This window comes from Carcharodon carcharias, chromosome 11 (assembly GCF_017639515.1).
Source record: "Carcharodon carcharias isolate sCarCar2 chromosome 11, sCarCar2.pri, whole genome shotgun sequence".
Classification (NCBI taxonomy): Eukaryota; Metazoa; Chordata; class Chondrichthyes; order Lamniformes; family Lamnidae; genus Carcharodon; species Carcharodon carcharias.
This window is the reverse complement of record NC_054477.1, coordinates 42,894,097-42,911,482: the sequence shown is the minus strand read 5'-3', so window position 1 is coordinate 42,911,482 and position 17,386 is coordinate 42,894,097. Positions and strand designations below refer to the sequence as shown.

At 45.0% G+C, this 17,386-nt stretch overlaps 1 protein-coding gene across 3 annotated transcripts in view; it reads left to right on the top strand.

Annotated features, from left to right (window-relative positions):
* pds5b (PDS5 cohesin associated factor B) overlaps positions 1 to 17,386 on the top strand; it is a 260,439-nt gene that overhangs the window by 227,700 nt on the left and 15,353 nt on the right. For 2 of the 3 annotated variants that reach the window (XM_041198849.1, XM_041198850.1), the window contains exons 31-32: positions 678 to 789; positions 1,455 to 1,882. In XM_041198849.1, coding sequence (XP_041054783.1) covers positions 678 to 789; positions 1,455 to 1,882 — 540 coding nt within the window. Of the gene's footprint in view, positions 1 to 677; positions 790 to 1,454; positions 1,883 to 17,386 lie in introns of those variants that run through there. The other variant, XM_041198851.1, reaches the window with a different exon arrangement.

Genomic DNA, 17,386 nt, shown 5'->3' with positions numbered 1-17,386 from the left:
AGCTAATTGTGCGTTGTTCAGTGTTCAATTACAGAACATGTTTTAAAATTTATATTTTTACATGCGTAAAACTTTTGAAGTAATTAAGTAATTTTGTCTTGAGTAATTTCTGCCATAAGGAGCTTTATTTTATATTTAAAACTAATGGGTGTGAATGGAGTTTTCAGGTTCAAAATAGACATTCACTATATTTTGCATATTTCCAAAAATGACTTTCAAATGATAATGAAAAGATATAATTTTATGCTTTTATAATAACCAGAAATGATAACAGCAAATGATATACATCTGGAAAATAGCACGCTCTAGAAGGATCCATGGGTAAATTAGCATAAATATTGGCTATTATATTCCTGTAATATTGTATCTAATTGCTGCTTGCCGTACAATATTATTTTTCACAGAATATAATTTTTGCAGCTTAGATGTTTAAAAGGAGTAATTCCAAGCCTTTTATCACTTTGTGGGTTCCTTTAATGTTGAGATAGACATTTTCTGGTAGAAAATGTGTCACTGTTTGTATAGTATCTATTTGTCAGAAAAATTGTAAAATGTCTATTTTGAGAAATGAATTAACAAGATGGATGAGAGAATTTGTGTTCAAGGAAATAGAGCAGGAAATGGATTAGTCATGTTAAATATATTTGAATACTCAATCTGTAAATCATTTAATGAAGGCTCGATAGCTCTGAAATTGATCACAGTGAAAATGAGGACATCACAGTAATGAAAAATCCACCTCTACCAGCAAAGAAAATGGATAAGAGGGAAGACTCGGACCATTTGAGGGTATGTCTAATTGAGTGTGTTCAAGAGAAGAATCATAGAGGGGTAAATTGTTCGTGTAGCTCCACTTTTAGCGTGCTACGTAGACTTGTGCTGATTCTTTGGAGTCAGGTAGCATTAAGGCCAAACTTGTGATACACTTACCCTGTTACGTTTGCCTGGCTAACTCTATAATTTCTTCTAGATGAACTGGGCTTGTGGGGAACTGATCCAAAGCTGAGTTCTAAAAGTGGCAAATATTGTGTCACCTTGTGTTTATGTTCTGACAGCTTGGAACAGTACTAGTGGAGAGGAAAGAGAGTCACTTTGCAATGAGTAATAATGATAACCTGAGTGATGATAGTATTGCTGTAATGAATGAATACAAGAAGTTCTGGAACATGCTGCAGTCTGATCCAAATGTAGTCTGCTGTTGTAATAGTTTATAAGGAATTATCACTTCTTTGTTTCCTTCTGTCAATTAAATGTTTTACGCCATGGTAACACAGGCTGCTCAACAGAGTTCAAGCCATAGTAACTATTTTAGGAACTAACAAGTAACATATCTGATAATTGCTAGGAGCAATTTGTTTTATTCTGTCTCGTTCTATGCCTTAACATAGATAGCTGTAATTTGTGTTTTTTGCCCTTGCCGCACAAGCCAGTGAATAACCAATTGATCTTTATAGTCAGAAACCGATAAACCAAGAGGGCGAAAGAAAACAGCTTCTGCAATTTCGTTAGATCAAGAGGATCGGTCAAGTGCAGAACTTCTAGACCAGGTGAAACCTACAAAAACCGGTCAGCGTGGTAGAAAAAGAGCTGCGCACACCTCTGATTCAGATGAACAGCAATGGCCAGAAGAGAAAAGATCAAAAGAAGACCTCTTGGAGAATGAAGATGAACAAAATAGTCCGCCAAAGAAGACAAAAAGAGGGCGTCCTCCAAAAGCTACAAGTGAGGAAGTCCCTAAGGGAGAGACACAAGGAAAGGGAGGCAAAAGGAGTAAAAAGAGAGCAATATCAGTAGAGGGAGAAGATGCTGACGGTGATAATGAAAACAAGGAACAAAAGCAAAAAAGAACCAGACAACCAAGAACACCCAAAAAATCTCAAAGGTTGGTACTTGGAAAGTGACAGTATTGTACATCCTCTGCTATTGATAGACTAAAACTTTAAGAGTTTTGGAATATATTTATTATTCCAAGTAAAACCCGAAAGATAAAAAGACCCATCAAGTGTTCAAGATGAGCAAAGTAGAATTATAATATAGATTTAGATAGAATGAACATTGAAGCCATGCAAACTTAGTTTGGAGAAATGTTTGTCTTGATTGATTGAAATCCATTTCCGGAAACTATACAGGGATGAAAGCTGATGCATGTAACTGAATAGTTTCTCCATTAAAAATGGGCTGATTATGGCTCAAGTTTATGTAGCTCCCTACAACATAACTCCTGATTCCAAGATTCTGAAGAATTGTGATGGTGCAATTAGTAAGATTGTTTCCATTGAAAGGCAGGACAATAACGAACAGCATGGGCAGAATTTTGCGGTCGGTGAACGGGGGGGCGGGGCCCCCTCGCTGACGCATAAAATGACGCGGGTGACGTCGGGCAGAACCCCCAGTGTCATCCTGGCCCACTTAAGTTTACAGGAAGGCGGGAGCGCAGCAAAATCAGCTGCGGGACCACCGACCTGTCAATGGCCAATTGAGGCCATTGACAGGATCAATTATATATTTAAAGGACCTGCATGTCCAACCTTAAGGTTGGTGGGCAGGCCAGGAGCCCTGGCAGCAAATAGAAAATACATGAAACCTCATCTACCGGCAGGATGAGGTTTCTTGTAAGGTTTTGAAAAGTTTAATAAAGTTATTATGTTAATTATGAACATGTCACATCTCATGTCATTGTCAAAAGAGGGGGACATGTTAGGGGATTTTTTTTTCTATTTTTCAAAGTGTCAGCAATCTCCCTGAGGCAGCACTTAGCCTCAGGGAGATATGATCTCTTTCGAGTACATGTGCGAAAGAGCGCACTATCACTTTTGGGACCCCCCCCCCCCCCCAGCCCACACAGGGAGCGCATAGCGCTTCCCGCCGGACGTCACGCTGGGCGGACCTTAACTGGCCCGCCCACGTAAAATGGCAGCGGGGCCTGCTTCTCCGGCAGGGATCAGCTCCCCACCCGCCGGAGATTGGGTCAGGCCTGCCCGCCTGACAGGCAGAAAATTCTGCCCCATATATTTTAAAATCATTACAAAAAGAATTAAAGAGGTGGTTAAATATCATTCCTTACGCAGGCTAGTTAGAATGAGTAATTTGTTCTGCAAACTTTGTTGAAGCAGGGTCCATAATTTTTCCCCCAATCCCAAGGGAGCATCAGCAAATGAGGAATAATATGCAACATATGGAATCAACACAAGAGTGAAATTACACAAGGTGGCACGTGGAGAAAATAATGCCACCAGAGACTTGATAATCTGTCCTGCAACATTAGAAAGTAATTTTCCTCAGTTGCAGAGTGACATTATCAATCTGTCCAAATTCTCCAATAGCAAACCCAAATCATCTTAAAACAGTCATTATTACCTACCTTTTTAAATGAAATATGTGAATGGATTGTATTGATTAAGCCAGTGAATAATCACAGATGGCCTAGCTAACACTAGACTTGAAGCATTATATGACAACCAGTATAATCAGCAATGCTGTGAAATAGCAACAAGTGCGGAGGGAAATGTAATAAATTTTGGAGATAGTGGATGGTTTCAAGTGGTAAAGTTAAGAAAGATTGTGACACTGTCCCAGAGATTTAAAGAACTGATGCCAAATGTAACAATACTGCGGATGCTGTAAATCTGAGATAAGAACTGAAAATGCTGGACGTATTCAGCAGGTCACAGAATCATGTAATTGTTACAGTGCGGAAGGAGACCATTTGGCCCATCATCTCTCTGAATGAACAACTCACTTGGTGCCATTCTCCCGCCTTCTCCCCATAACCCTGCACATTCTTCGGTTTCAGATAACCATCTAATTCCCTTTTGAATGCTTCAATTGAACCTGCCTCCACCACTCTTTCAGACAGTGCATTTCAGACTTTAACCACTTGCTGTGTGAAAAACATTTTCTTCGTGCTGCTTTTACTTTAAACCCGTGCCCTTTCGTTCTTGATCCCTTCACAAGTGGGAACAGTTTCTCCCCATCTACTCTGTTCCGACGCTTCATGACTTTGAATACTTCTATCAAATCTCCTTTTGGCCGCCTTTTCTCCCAAACAGTCCCAAATTATTTTATCTATCTTCGTAACTAAGTTCGTAATCCCTGGAACTGTCCTCGTGAATTTGCATTCCTGTTGGTGCTTTCACATCCTTCCTAAAGTGCGGTGCCCAGAATTAGACACACAATTCCAGCTGAGGCTGAAATAGTGTCTTATGCAAGTTCAACGTAACTTCCTTGGTCTTGTACTCTATGCCCCTTTTATAAAACCTAGGATACTGTATGCTTTATTAACAGTGCTCTCACCCTGTCCTGCCATCATCAATGACTTATGCACTTATACACATAGGACTCTCTGTACCTACCTCCCCTTTAGAATTGTGCCCTTTATTTTATATTGACCATCCATGTTCTTCCTACCAAAATAAATCAGTTCATATTTCTCTACGTTGAACTTCATCTGCCACCTTTCTGCCCATTCCGCCAACTTGTATATGTCCTTTTTGAAGTTCTACACTGTTTCCCCCCCCCCCCCACCCACAGTTCACAATGGGCTGAATTTTGCTGTTAGCGAGCAGGGGGCACGGCCCACTCGCCGATGCATAATATGACGCATGAGGCCATTGACAGGATCATTAAAACAATTAAAGGACCTGCCTGTCCAACCTTAAGGTTGGTGGGCTGGACAGGAGCCCTGACGGGGAATAGAAAAAACATGAAACCTCATCCGCCAGTGGGATGAGGTTTCATGTAGGGATTTAAAAAGTTTAATAAAGTTTTAGGGTAAATTATGAATATGTCCCATCTGATGTGACATTGTGTCGTGAGGGGGATATGTTAAGGAATTTTTCTTTCTTTCTATTTTTAATGTTTTTAGAACTGTCAGCAATCTCCCTGAGGCAGCACTTAGCCTCAGGTAGATGTGCGCTCTTTCGAGCGCATGCATGAAAGAGCGCACTCTTGCTTTTGGGGAATCCACCCCGCCTGCACAGAGAGTGCATAGCGCTTCCCGGTGGATGTCACGCTGGGCGGGCCTTAATTGGCCCGCCAATGTAAAACGGTGGCGGGGCCCACTTCTCCAGTGGGGATCGGCTCCCCGCCTGCCAGAGATTGGTTCGGACCCGCCCGCCTGGAAGGCAGAAAATTCTGCCCAGTGTTTCCAAGTTTCGTATCATCCACAAACTTTGAAATTGTGCTGTGTATACCAGGGTCTAGGTCACTCATATATAACAGGAAAAGGAAGGATCCCAAATCTGACTCCTGGGGAACGCCACCTTCCTCCAGCCCAATAAACATACACTAAAATGGGATTAGATCAGTCAGCATCGGTGGAGGGATGAGTTAACATTTCAGGTCAGTGACCTTGCATACAGCAAAAATAGAAATGTCACAGGGTTCAATCAAGCTTAGAGGCAGGAAAAGTGTGGAGGGGAGAAAGAACAAAGGAGAAGGTCTCCAATAGGATGCAAAGCAAGAGAGATTAAGTGGCAAAAGGGGTGATGGTGCAGACCAAAACAAGATGGTAACAAGACAAGTAAAGGAACAAAAGCTGGGTCTAGGCGGGATTTAATTGGCAATAGCAGACTCAGTGGCTATCTGATAAATTTGGGGGCAGAGGTTATAACCTGAAAATTGTTGAACTTGATGTTGAACTTGGAAGCTGTAAGGTGTCTAATTGAAAGAAGTTGCTGTTCCTCAAGCTCATGTTGAGCTTCATTGGATCAGGTCAAAGACAGGGAGATCAGAGTGAGGTGGAGAATTAAAATGACAGGTGACAGGATTGGGTCACACTTGTAGACTAATGTTTCCTCTAACTTCTGTTCGCTGTGTAAGGCTGGCTTGTTGCACTGCATGGCCCCTTTTGAGATTGCAGTGTATCCCACCGTGTGCATATCTTAGAGAATGCTGCTTATGCAGAACCTGTTTGTTCCCTGCATGGCACATTCCATATTGCTACATGGCTATACACTCACATGACTTGGGAGGAAACATGGGGCAGAATTTTACACCTCATGGGTAGGCGCACGCCTGACCTGAACGGACATGAAATAGCGTGAGATGGCGTTGGGCGAGCGTCCCGACATCATCCCGCATGTGAGCAATCTTCATTCAGGTTCATGGGCACATGCAGGTGTTGGAGCCACCCCCACCAACAATTAAGAGGCCACTTAAGGCCATTAAAAAGGCAATTGTTCGTGATTTTATGTTTCCTGTGTGATTTTTGCACTCGTCGCATGGGCAAAACAGGCAGGTGGGCAGCCCACTTTTAATGAAATCTCATCCAAGGGCAGGATAAAAAGGGTCAGCAGCATTGCCATTGTGAGTAATGAGGCATTTAGGAGATAGTTTGTTGCTTATTTGACCTTGACAGCTTCATCTCTTTTCTGAGCCTCATTCTTAGCACTTCCAGGCTTCATTTCAGGACTCATTGGTGTCTCCAAGGCCCCTGGACAATTTTGACCATGTGGACCCTTCCAGATATCAGACAGACTTCTCTGTTCCCCTGGTAATGGGGATTGTACTCTCCGCTGATGGCACCTCCTCTGAAGAGGAAGAGAGGAGCAGAAGGGAGAGGAGGCCAGGTGTCCCTATGCAGCTTCCAGGGAATGACCTATGGGAGGAAAGGCACAGGCACAAGGGGTGCAGGGCCAGCAGGTAGTCCAAGGTGGAAGGGGCCACAGAAGACGCCACTATTCTGCTGCCAGCGTTTACAGGCAGCGATGCAGCTACCTCCATATGTCCGAGGTGCAATGCCGAAGGAGGCTCCACCCCTCAAGGGAGACTGTGACCTCCGTTTGTCAGATGATTGGGTCTGAGATCACCTCCAACTGTGTGGGTGGACACCCCATGCCTGTGGCTCTGAAGGTCACAGTGCCCCTCAACTTCTGTGCTTCTGGCTTATTCAATGGATCAGTGGGGGAACTTTGTGGAGTGTCCCAATCAGCTGTTCACAGTTGCGTCTAGCTGGTGACTGATGCTTTGTTCAGGTGGGTAATGACATTTATTCATTTCTGAACGGACGAGGCCAGTCAGGCTGAGTGAGCCAGAGGGTTTGCAGCGATTGCTGGGTTCCCTCATACCCAGGGTGCAATTGACTGTGCACGTGGCCATCAAGGCGCCAACGGGTTAGCCAGGTGCTTTTATCAACAGGGAGGGCTTTCACTCGATGAACGTCCAGATAGTTTGTGACCACAAGATGCAGATTCTACAAGTCTATGCAAGGTACCTTTGCAGCTCCCATGATGCTTATATCCTCAGACATCACAAGTGCCAAGGCTATTCAATGCTCCAGCCTGACTGGAGGGAGGGCTGCTGGGTGACTAGGGCTATCTGTTGAGAAGTTGGCTTATGACGTCTCTCCTGCACCCAAGAACTGAGGTAGAGCAGCATTATAATAGGAGCCATGCCTCCACAAGGGCAGTGATAGAAAGGGCTATAGGTCTTCTGAAGATGCGCTTCTGATGCCTGGACCATTCAGGGGAGCACTACAATACCCCCCACAGTGGGTGTCACTGATAGTGGTTGCATGCTGTGCTCTCCACAATCTGGCATTGGCAAGGGGGACCCACTGGAGCAAGAGAATCTTGAGGCAGCTCCATAGGCCACAGAGGATGAATCCAGTAGTGAGTCAGAAGAGGAGCACAGTGAGGAGAACGCTGAGGGTGTGGAAACCTCTGGATCCATCAGGGAGGCACTTTGATCCAACGCTCCTTCAGCTAGGCTGCCAAAGATCTGCTTTTACCTCATGCCAGGGATGCCGCCTCCATTCCAGATGTCTGAAATGACCCTTTCATTTGCATCCAAAGTCCACTCAGTACCTGCACAATAAAATTTCTAGTCACTCATGTCCAGCGTTACATACTGGTGTGCCCTGTACCAAAAAAAATGAAGCATACTCAGGCCATTAAGACAAAGGCAAAATTTATATCACTTTGATACTCTCATCAAACGAACAGAACTATATCTGGTGTTAAAGGCCACACCAGTAAACATATTAACAAAACACGGCAGAACAGAAGATCACATGTGAACAGCCCCTCTTGTGCTTATGGTGCCTTAAACCTGTGTTTATGATTGCTGTGTCCTGTTGCCCCCTGCCCCTGCCTGCTTGCAGCGGCATTGGAGCAGCCTGCTGACTGTACTGTCTTGTTGGCCTTGATGACCTTGGCATTCGTCTTCTGCTCAGTGGAGCCTGTGCTGGCCCTGCTTGGGAAGGAGCGGCCAGTGCCACGGCAGGCATCTCCCCAGTCATCACAGCCTCATCAGATGTCATGGTCACTGGCAGAGGGGTGGAGGAGGCACTGCCATTATCCATACCGCCCCGAGAGGCGCCCGCAGAGACAACAATGCTCATGCGTCAGTGTGAGCTCGCTCTGGACCTCCCTGCTCATCATTGATGGACGGGCACCTAGCTGGGATACTGGGTGCCTCATCTATCTTCCACACTGGCACTGATCGCCTGAGGTCATTGCCTGTGTGAGAGTTTGCAGTCCATGCCCAGGAACCCTTGACTCTGTCCCTGGTGCTGCCTCTCCATGAGAGTCACCACTGTCTCAATGGAGGAGGCAGTGCATGCGGCAATATGGGTCAAAGCAGTGCTGATGCCCCGCATGGACTCATCCTCATCAGTGATCATGGCACGCATACCCTCATGGATCTCCATCAGATCTTACCACATAACCCGCTGGACATCCAGCATCTGCCGCCTAATGGACGACTCCAGAGGCTCATCACCTACCTTCGACTCAGCATCGTCCTCGTCTCCAGTAGTCCTCTGACTGCCGGTGTACTGGGCACTCTCTGCCTCCATCTACTCCTCCAAGCGAGTGCGCAGTGCCCTTCCTGCTGTGCACCGACATTCTAGCCAATGATCTAATGCCCACCGAGGTGCTGGTATCAGCGCTGGTGCCTGGTTCAGAGAGTGGGTGCGATGCAGGTGCATGTAAAGCCCAGTGGTCCTCTGGTGTCAGGGTTGGCTCTTCGGGGTTCTAAGGGAGAACATTAGACGTGTCATTAGTTTAAGTCATCACATTGTCACTGTGCATGCCAGGCGCCTTGGTGAGACAATGGAGATCTGCATTATGGTGCCATCGTCTTTCAATGATCAACGGGGACTCCAGGTTTGAGGCTCCCATTAATGACGAGACTACACAAGAATGTTTGCACATTCTGACACTCTCACTTCTTGTGCGCTGCACTCACCAGAGATCCCTGCCGCTCCACGACTGGCTGACCCAGGTGGGTGGCGAATCTCCAGCTCTAGTACATTCATTTCATACCTAATCATGATTAGGAGGTTTGGGGGGGCCTCCGCCTGTCCTTGACCTCTCGATGGTGTTTTGGCTCCTCTTCTCCTGAAAGGATAGAAGAGCATTAATTAGTCCACTTTCTACCTGCAGCAACATTGCAGCCTGGCCAAACCCCTGAGGAACTCCTTGTAGGGTGCATACGAGTCGTTGCCCTTGAGCCACAAGGCACTCAGGCCAAGCAGCCAGGGCTCACCCACTTGGCCAGTTCTGGCATCATTGACAGTTGGCACTTAGACTCTTAACACCCCTGAGCTCCATGAACACCCCTGAACACTTCTCCACGTTGATCCATGCCAACACGGTACTCACCCTTGTTGAGCACAGCAGGCTGTTGAACCTTTTGCGCCTCACAACATCATGGCTGCTGACCTTGGCTGCCGCCACCTTCCAAGCTTTTTTGGTCTGATGGTGGCTGTCTCCTGCCATCCCTTCATATGAGAGTGTCCTGCCTGACACTGACCACCTCCACAGGGACGGTGAGGCACTCGTCCAAGAAACGGGCTAAGTGCCCACCGGACCTGACCTCCCGCCTGACGTTTCCTGCCGCTGATGGGGCCATTGTTCCAAGCTCCGGACTGACTAAATATTTTCCCCTGGCGGCCTTCAGGGAACTGCTTTTGCCAGTTGTAAAGCACCCGCCGGGTCGCCATTGGTCCCGCGCCCGACAAGCCCCCACCCGGCCCTTCCTGACCATTCAGAGGACGCGTTTCACGTTGGGTGGACTTTAATTGGCCAGCTAGCATGAACTCGCGGTTGGGGGCCCATTTCCCATCTGCCCCCAGGCCCGCCATCACGTGCACCCGTTAAGGGAAAAATTCAGGCCATTATTGCAGACTGAACACAGGTGTTCTGCAAAGCTATTACTCAATCTGCATTTAGTTTCCCAATGTAGAGTAGACTGCATTGTGAGCAGTGAATGCAATATACAAAATTGGAAGAAGTGTAGGTAAATTGCTGTTTCGCCTAGAAGGAGTGTTTGGAACCCTAGAAGGGAGAACCCTAGAAATAGGCAGGTGTTACCTTCTCATGTGAGTGCAGGAGATGTGTCATGGGTGTTGGGGGTGATTAGGGGAGTGGGGCAGGAGGGAACAGTCCCGTTTGGAATGCTGAACAGGGAGGGAAGGATGTGGTGGTGGCATCATGCTGGTAGTGGCTGAAATGGTACAGGATGATTCATTAAATGCAGAGGCTTGTGGAATGGAAGGTGAGGGCAAAGGGGACCTTATTGTGGCTCTGGGAGAGTGAGGAAGGGCTGAGAATAGAAGTGCAGGAAATGAGATGGACACTGACAGTCCTGTCAGCCACTGTGGAGAGGAATCCTTGATTAAGGCAAAAGGAAAACGTTTTGGTAGAATTGGTATAAAAGATGGCAAAGGCCATCAGTGCAAGACAAGAGGTTGTAGTGAGTTCCAATTTGCTATATCGTCAAAGGAATTTTCACAGATAGGCAAAACGGTCATGATGTAACCAGAACATCAAACGGAGACCGTAGCTATTCATTGCTTAAGTTATTGGAGTTATCCTCCTGCTTTTAAAATATTTCCCCCACTTTTGATGAACAATCACATCGAACTTTGTTCTAGATTTAAAATGTCAGCATGTATCTTATTACCTGATATGGCAGTAGGTTGCATTGTAATTGACATTTTTATATTAAATGATAACATTTGACCTGTAGCAATTCTGTCATACCATCAGATGTTGTATTCCCCATAAATTACTCAAAATGCCTTAGAATGAACGCAAGACAGTAAAAGGCCATTAGGCCTATGTGGCATTCACCCCACTTTATGCTGGATTCATTCAAAGCTTTTTAATCCTCTTTCTGCCACCACCCCCACTCCCACCACCCTGCCCCCACTCCTCCCTTTCACCCACTCGGTTCCCCAAATGTCTTGGAAGGGAGATTAACAATAAGACCCATAGTCAATCGAAGAAGCATGTGTCAAAAATTCCTCCCCGACCCCAGGGAAATCATATGAGCCTAACCTTTTAGTTATTTCCCTAAACCTTAACCTTTCTGCAGCGGTGTCACAACTTTCAAAAAATACTTAACTGGCCTTCCTCCAATTTTGAGTAGAATGAGAATGGGTCTCGGCCAGATAAATTGGAATTAAAGATTACTGGCTTAAAAAGCTCTCCTGGATGCATTTTAAGAATTCCGCTTCCTCTAAATCTATCACACTATGACTAACCCAATTAATGTTGGGGACGTTGAAATCCCCCACTATTACTACCCTATCATTTTTACACTTCTCTGAAATTTGCCTACATACCTGCTCTTCTGTTTCTCTCTTGACTGTTTGGGGGCCTATAGTACACTCGCAGCAATGTGACTGCTCATAGAAACATAGAAAATAGGAGCAGGAGTAGGCTATTAAGTCCTTTGAGCCTGCTCCGCCATTCATTATGATCATGGCTGATCATCCAACTCAATAGCCTGCTCCTGCTTTCTCCCCATATCCTTTGATTCCATGAGCTACATCTAACTCCTTCTTGAAAACATACAATGTTTTGGCCTCAACTACTTTCTGTGGTAGCGAACTCCACAGGCTCACCACTCTCTGGGTGAAGAAATTACTCCTCATCCCAGTCCTAATTGCTCTACCCCATATCCTCAGACTGTGGCCCCTGATTCTGGACTCCCCCACCATCGGGAACATCCTTCCTGCGTCTACCCTGTCTAGTCCTGTTAGAATTTTATAGGTTTCTTTGAGATCCTCCCTCATTCTTCTGAACTCCAGCGAATATAATCCTAACCGACTCAATCTCTCCTCATATGTCAGTCCTGCTATCCCAGGGATCAGTCTGGTAAATCTTCGCTGCTCTCCTTCTATAGCAAGAACATCCTTCCTCAGATAAGGAGACCAAAACTGCGCACACTATTCCAAGTGTGGTCTCACCAAGGCCCTATATAATTGCAGCGAGACATCCCTACTCCTGTACTCAAATCCTCTGGATTCGAAGGCCAACATACCATTTGTCTTCTTTACTGCCTGCTGCACCTGCATGCTTACCTTCAGCGACTGGTGTACGAGGACACCCAGGTCTCGTTGCACATTCCTCTCTCTTAATTTATAGCCATTCAGATAATAGTCTGCCTTCCTGTTTTTGCTGCCAAAGTGGATAACCTCACATTTATCCACATTATACTGCATCTGCCATGCATTTGCCCACTCACTCAGCTTGCCCAAATCATACTGAAGCATCTCTGCATCCTCCTTACAGCTCACCCTCCCACCCAGCTTTGTGTCATCTGCAAATTTGGAGATATTACATTTAGTTACTTAATCTAAATCATTATTGTGAATAGCTGGGGCCTTAGTACCCCACTAGTCACTGCCTGCCATTCAGAAAAAGACCCGTTTATTTCTACCCTTTGTTTCCTATCTGGCAACCAGTTTTCTATCCATCTCAGTATGCTACCCCTAATCCCATGTGCTTTAATTTTATACGCTAATCTCTTATGTGGGACTTTGTCGAAAGCTTCTGAAAGCCCAAATAAATCACATTCTTTGGCTCCCCTTCATCAACTCCACTAGTTACATTCTCAAAAAATTCCAGTAGCTTTGTCAAGCATGATTTCCCTTTCATAAGTCTATGCTGACTCTGTCCAATTCTGACAGTTTTCCAAGTGCTCAGATATTAAATCTTTTATAACGGACTCTAGAATTTTCCCCACTACCGACGTCAGGCTGACTGGTCTATAATTCCTTGTTTTCTCTCTACCTCCCATTTTAAATAGTGGGGTTACATTAGCTACCCTTTAATCTGTAGGAACTGTTCCAGAGTCTATAAAATCTTGGAAGATGACCCTCCTGTGCTGAATTCTAAAGTGCTTCCAACCCTCAGGTCTGTTGTTTTTTTCTTGCCAATTTGTATGCTTCTTCCTTGGATCTAATACTATCTCTAACTTCCCTTATAAGCCATGGTTTGACCACCTTTCCCATTTTACTTTTGCACCTGACAGGAATAAACAATTGTTGCAGTTCACTCATGCACTCTTTGAATGTTTGCCATTGCCTATCCACCGTCACCCCTTTAAGTATTCTTTCCCAATCCATCATAGCCAACTTGCGTCTCATACCATCGTAGTTTCCTTTATTAAGATCCAGGACTCTAGTTTCAGAATCAATTACGTCACTCTCCATCTTGATGAAGAATTCTATCATATTATGGTCGCTCATCCCCAAGAGGCCTCGTACAACTAGATTGCCAATTATTCCTTTCTCATTACGCAATACCCAGTCTAGGATGGCCTGTTCTCTAGTTGGTTCCTCAACGTATTGGTCCAGAAAACCATCCCGTACACTCCAGGAATTCCTCCTCTACGGTACTGTTACTAATTTGATTTGCCCAATCTATATGCAGATTAAAGCCACCCGTAATTACAGATGTTCCTTTGCACACGTTTCTAATTTCCTGTTTAATGCCATTTCCATCACCACTACAGTTTTGGGGTCTATATACAACCCCCACTAATGTTTTTTGCCCCTTAGTGTTTCTCAGCTTTACCCATACAGATTCCACATCATCGGAGCTAATAAATTTCCTCACTATTGGGTTAATTTCCTCTTTTACCAGCAATGCAACTCCACCGCCTTTCCATTTTGTCTGTCCTTCCTGCTGCTCTTTTGTTTTTCAGTTCTACCCATATGGTTTCATTTAGGGAGCCTGCTAAGATGTCATCCCTCCTTACTGTTGTAATTGATTCCTTGTTCAATATTGCGTTACCCCCTCTTGTACCTCCTTCCCTGTCTCGCCTGAAGACCACACATCCTGGAATATTGAGCTGCCAATCCTGCCCTTCTCTCAACCATGTCTCTGTGACAGCAATTACATTATGCTTCCACGTGTTAATTTGTGCCCTCAACTCATCTGCCTTATTTGTCAGACTCCTTGCATTAAAATAAATACCATCCGACCTTGCCAAACTCCCTTGTGCCTTAACTGGCCTATAATTTCTGTTTTCCAGACTCACTTGTTCTCTCTTCTAATTTTGGCCGTGCACCCCCCTGCTGAACCTTCTCTCAGGATCCCATCCCCCTGCCAAGTTTGTTTAAACCCTCCCCAACAGCACTAGCAAACCTCCACAGAAGGATGTTGGTCCCATTCTGACAACCCGTCCGCCATATACAGGTCCCACTGCCCCCAGAAATGGTCCCAATGTCCCAGAAATCTAAAGCCCTCCCTTCTGCACCATCTCTCCAGCCACACATTCATCTGGACTAACCTCCTATTTCTATACTCACTCGCATGTGGCACGGAAGTAATCCAGAGATTACTACCTTTTGAGGTCCTGTTGTTTAATCTGTTTCCTAGCTCCCTAAATTCTGCTTGCAGGACCTCATCCCTCTTTCCACCTATGTCGTTGGTACCAATATGTACTGCGATCTCTGTCTGTTTGCCCTCCCCCTTTAGAATGCCCTACAACCGTTCAGTGACATCCTTGACCCTGGCACTAGGGAGGCAACGTACCATCCTGGATTCGTGTCTACGGCCTGAAGACCTGAATCCGATCCCCTCTTCCTACACCTTTCCTAATGGATCCAAGCCCACCTCACAGTTTAATGCATGGGCTGGGAATCATCCGCATTTCTTTTCTTTCCACCTTTTAAGAAAGAGCCTATTCTTAAAAGTTGGGGTAGGGGCCATAAGAACATAAAAACGTTTGAAACAGGAGCAGAGGCAGACCATATAGCCCCTTGAATCTGCTCCTTCATTCGAACTTCTTTCTTCCATCTCAACTCCACTTTCTGGCCTGCTTCCCATATCCCTTGATTCCATGACAGATCAAAAATCAATAGATCCCTATCTTAAATATACTCGACAATGGAGCACCTGCAACCCGCTGGGATAGATGATTCCAAAGATTCCCAATCCCGAGTGAAGAAATTTCTCCTCATCTCAGTCCTTCATGGTCGACCCCTTTATCCTGAGGTGGTGTCCCTGTATTTTAGATTTCCCCGCCACAGGAACACCTCTCAGCGTCTACCTGGTGAGGCCCCTTCAGAATATTTTGTTTCAGTGAGAACCCTTCTCATTCTTCTAAACGCCAGGGAGGCCTACAGGCTCAACTTACTCAGCCTGTCATCATAAGATGACCTTCTTATCCCAAGGACCAATCTAGTGAACCTCTGCTACACTGCCTTCAAAGCATTATATCCTGCCTTGGAAATGGAGACCAAGACTGTGCACAGTCTTAGTCTCCATGTTATCTCACTAAAGCCCTCGACTGTTGCAATAAGATTTCTTTGTTCATGTATTCCAATTGACTTGCAATAAAGATGAAAATACTGTTTGCTGTTCTAATTACTTGCTGTACCTACATGTTAACTTTGTGTTCCTTGTGTGAGTACACCCAAGTCTCTGAGCATCAACATTTACAAGTTTTGAACCTTTTTTAAAACGTATTCTGCTTTTCCATTCTTGTGACCAAAGTGAATAACCTCACATCTCCACATTATACTCCATATGCCACCGTGTTGTTCACTCATTTAATCTGTCTATCTCTCTTTTGCAGCCTTTATGTGCTTCTCACAACTTCCATTCCCATCTAGCTTTGTATTGTCAGCAAACTAGGATTCATGACTCTCGTGGTGTTCCTTTTATCAATAATGTGTCTTGGAAGTCTCCAATCTCTTGTCTGTCCCTCATTTATCCACCTTTTATAACTGGCTGATTTGAAATTCATCACCATACCTTCCTTTAGTTGGCTTTCTCCGTTTTCTCCTCTTAGTTCTTAGATCTATACCAATATCATCGGAGTAATGTTACCCTTTGAAGTGTTTCCTGACTTCACTCCTAAATGGTCTGGCTTCAATCCTGTGGTTCTGGATTCCCCTACCTTCACCAGCATTAATAGATGTATCTACCTTATTGAATCTCTATTGCTTTAAACACCCTTCATTCTAAGTGAAGGTTTTACTTTAGTATCTCAGCTCGTTTCAAGAGGCTGGGTTTCAACTGGATATTTTGAGCCAGATTTTTATCTTCGAGATGGGAATCGCGAGTTGGGCCATTTCCTGACGTCACGATCCTGCTCCTGGCCAGCTAGCCCATTGACACTATTTACATAGTATGGCAGGGACAGGCTGGAGTTGGGGCAGCTGCCTTCAGAAGCAGGCCAGAGGTGGAAATGGAGGTGGACGGATGCTGAGGCAGGCAGGTTGGAAGGCCCACCTCCATTCGTTGGGACACGATTCTGTAGATGAGTGTGAGGCCCCCAACCCTTGCCCTGTACAGCCCCATTCACTCAGTATTACCTATGTACAGAATTCTTAAGCCCTATAACAAAAAGTATTTGAGATGCTCATAAAACTGTCGAGTTAAACAGCCATTCAAAAACCACTCCAAAAAACTATTATCCTATTGAGTAGTCATAAAGTTGTCAAGATAAATTCTTAATCCTCTTGACAGCTGTATCAGCAATGCCTGAGGAGCTGAATCTATTAGTGGAGTTTGATGCTCAGCATAGATAATGAGATGCCAATGCACAACAGTGTCAACAAAACCTCAGGGCTGAATACATTAAAGTTTTTGAAGTTGCTGAGAGTTGAACATTTGTTTAAGCATTGAAGCATTAAATTGATGTCTGAGCTGTCATTCAATGAAAAGATTAAATTATGGGTCAATTGACACAGTCAGATCTGAATATCAATATTGTTCATTACAGAAGAACACTTCATCCAGTGGATAATGTACTGTCATACACCTGAAGACTTTTCCACTTTCACAATGCTGGTCAATTTAATGGTCACCTTATCCTTTAAGAACAAAGCCCTATCATCAATCACTGCATTAAAAGCATTTAACTTTTCATACAACATTTTATTATGACGTGAAGCTGGCAAAACCTTTCAAACTTGCCTTTCAAATGGTTCTAACTCCACACTAGGACTCCTTCATGATTCAAGGCACCTCTGAGCTGGTTAAATCACGTCACCTTCAGAAGCCGGCCCGACTCCATCAAAATTGCAATGGAGCCAGCAAGGCCAGGACTGCTGCATGTGGGCTTGCAACCTGCAAGCTTATCCCAGGCCGCTGAAAACTGCCAGCAATGAGGATGGGAATCCCGGAATCGGGTCCCA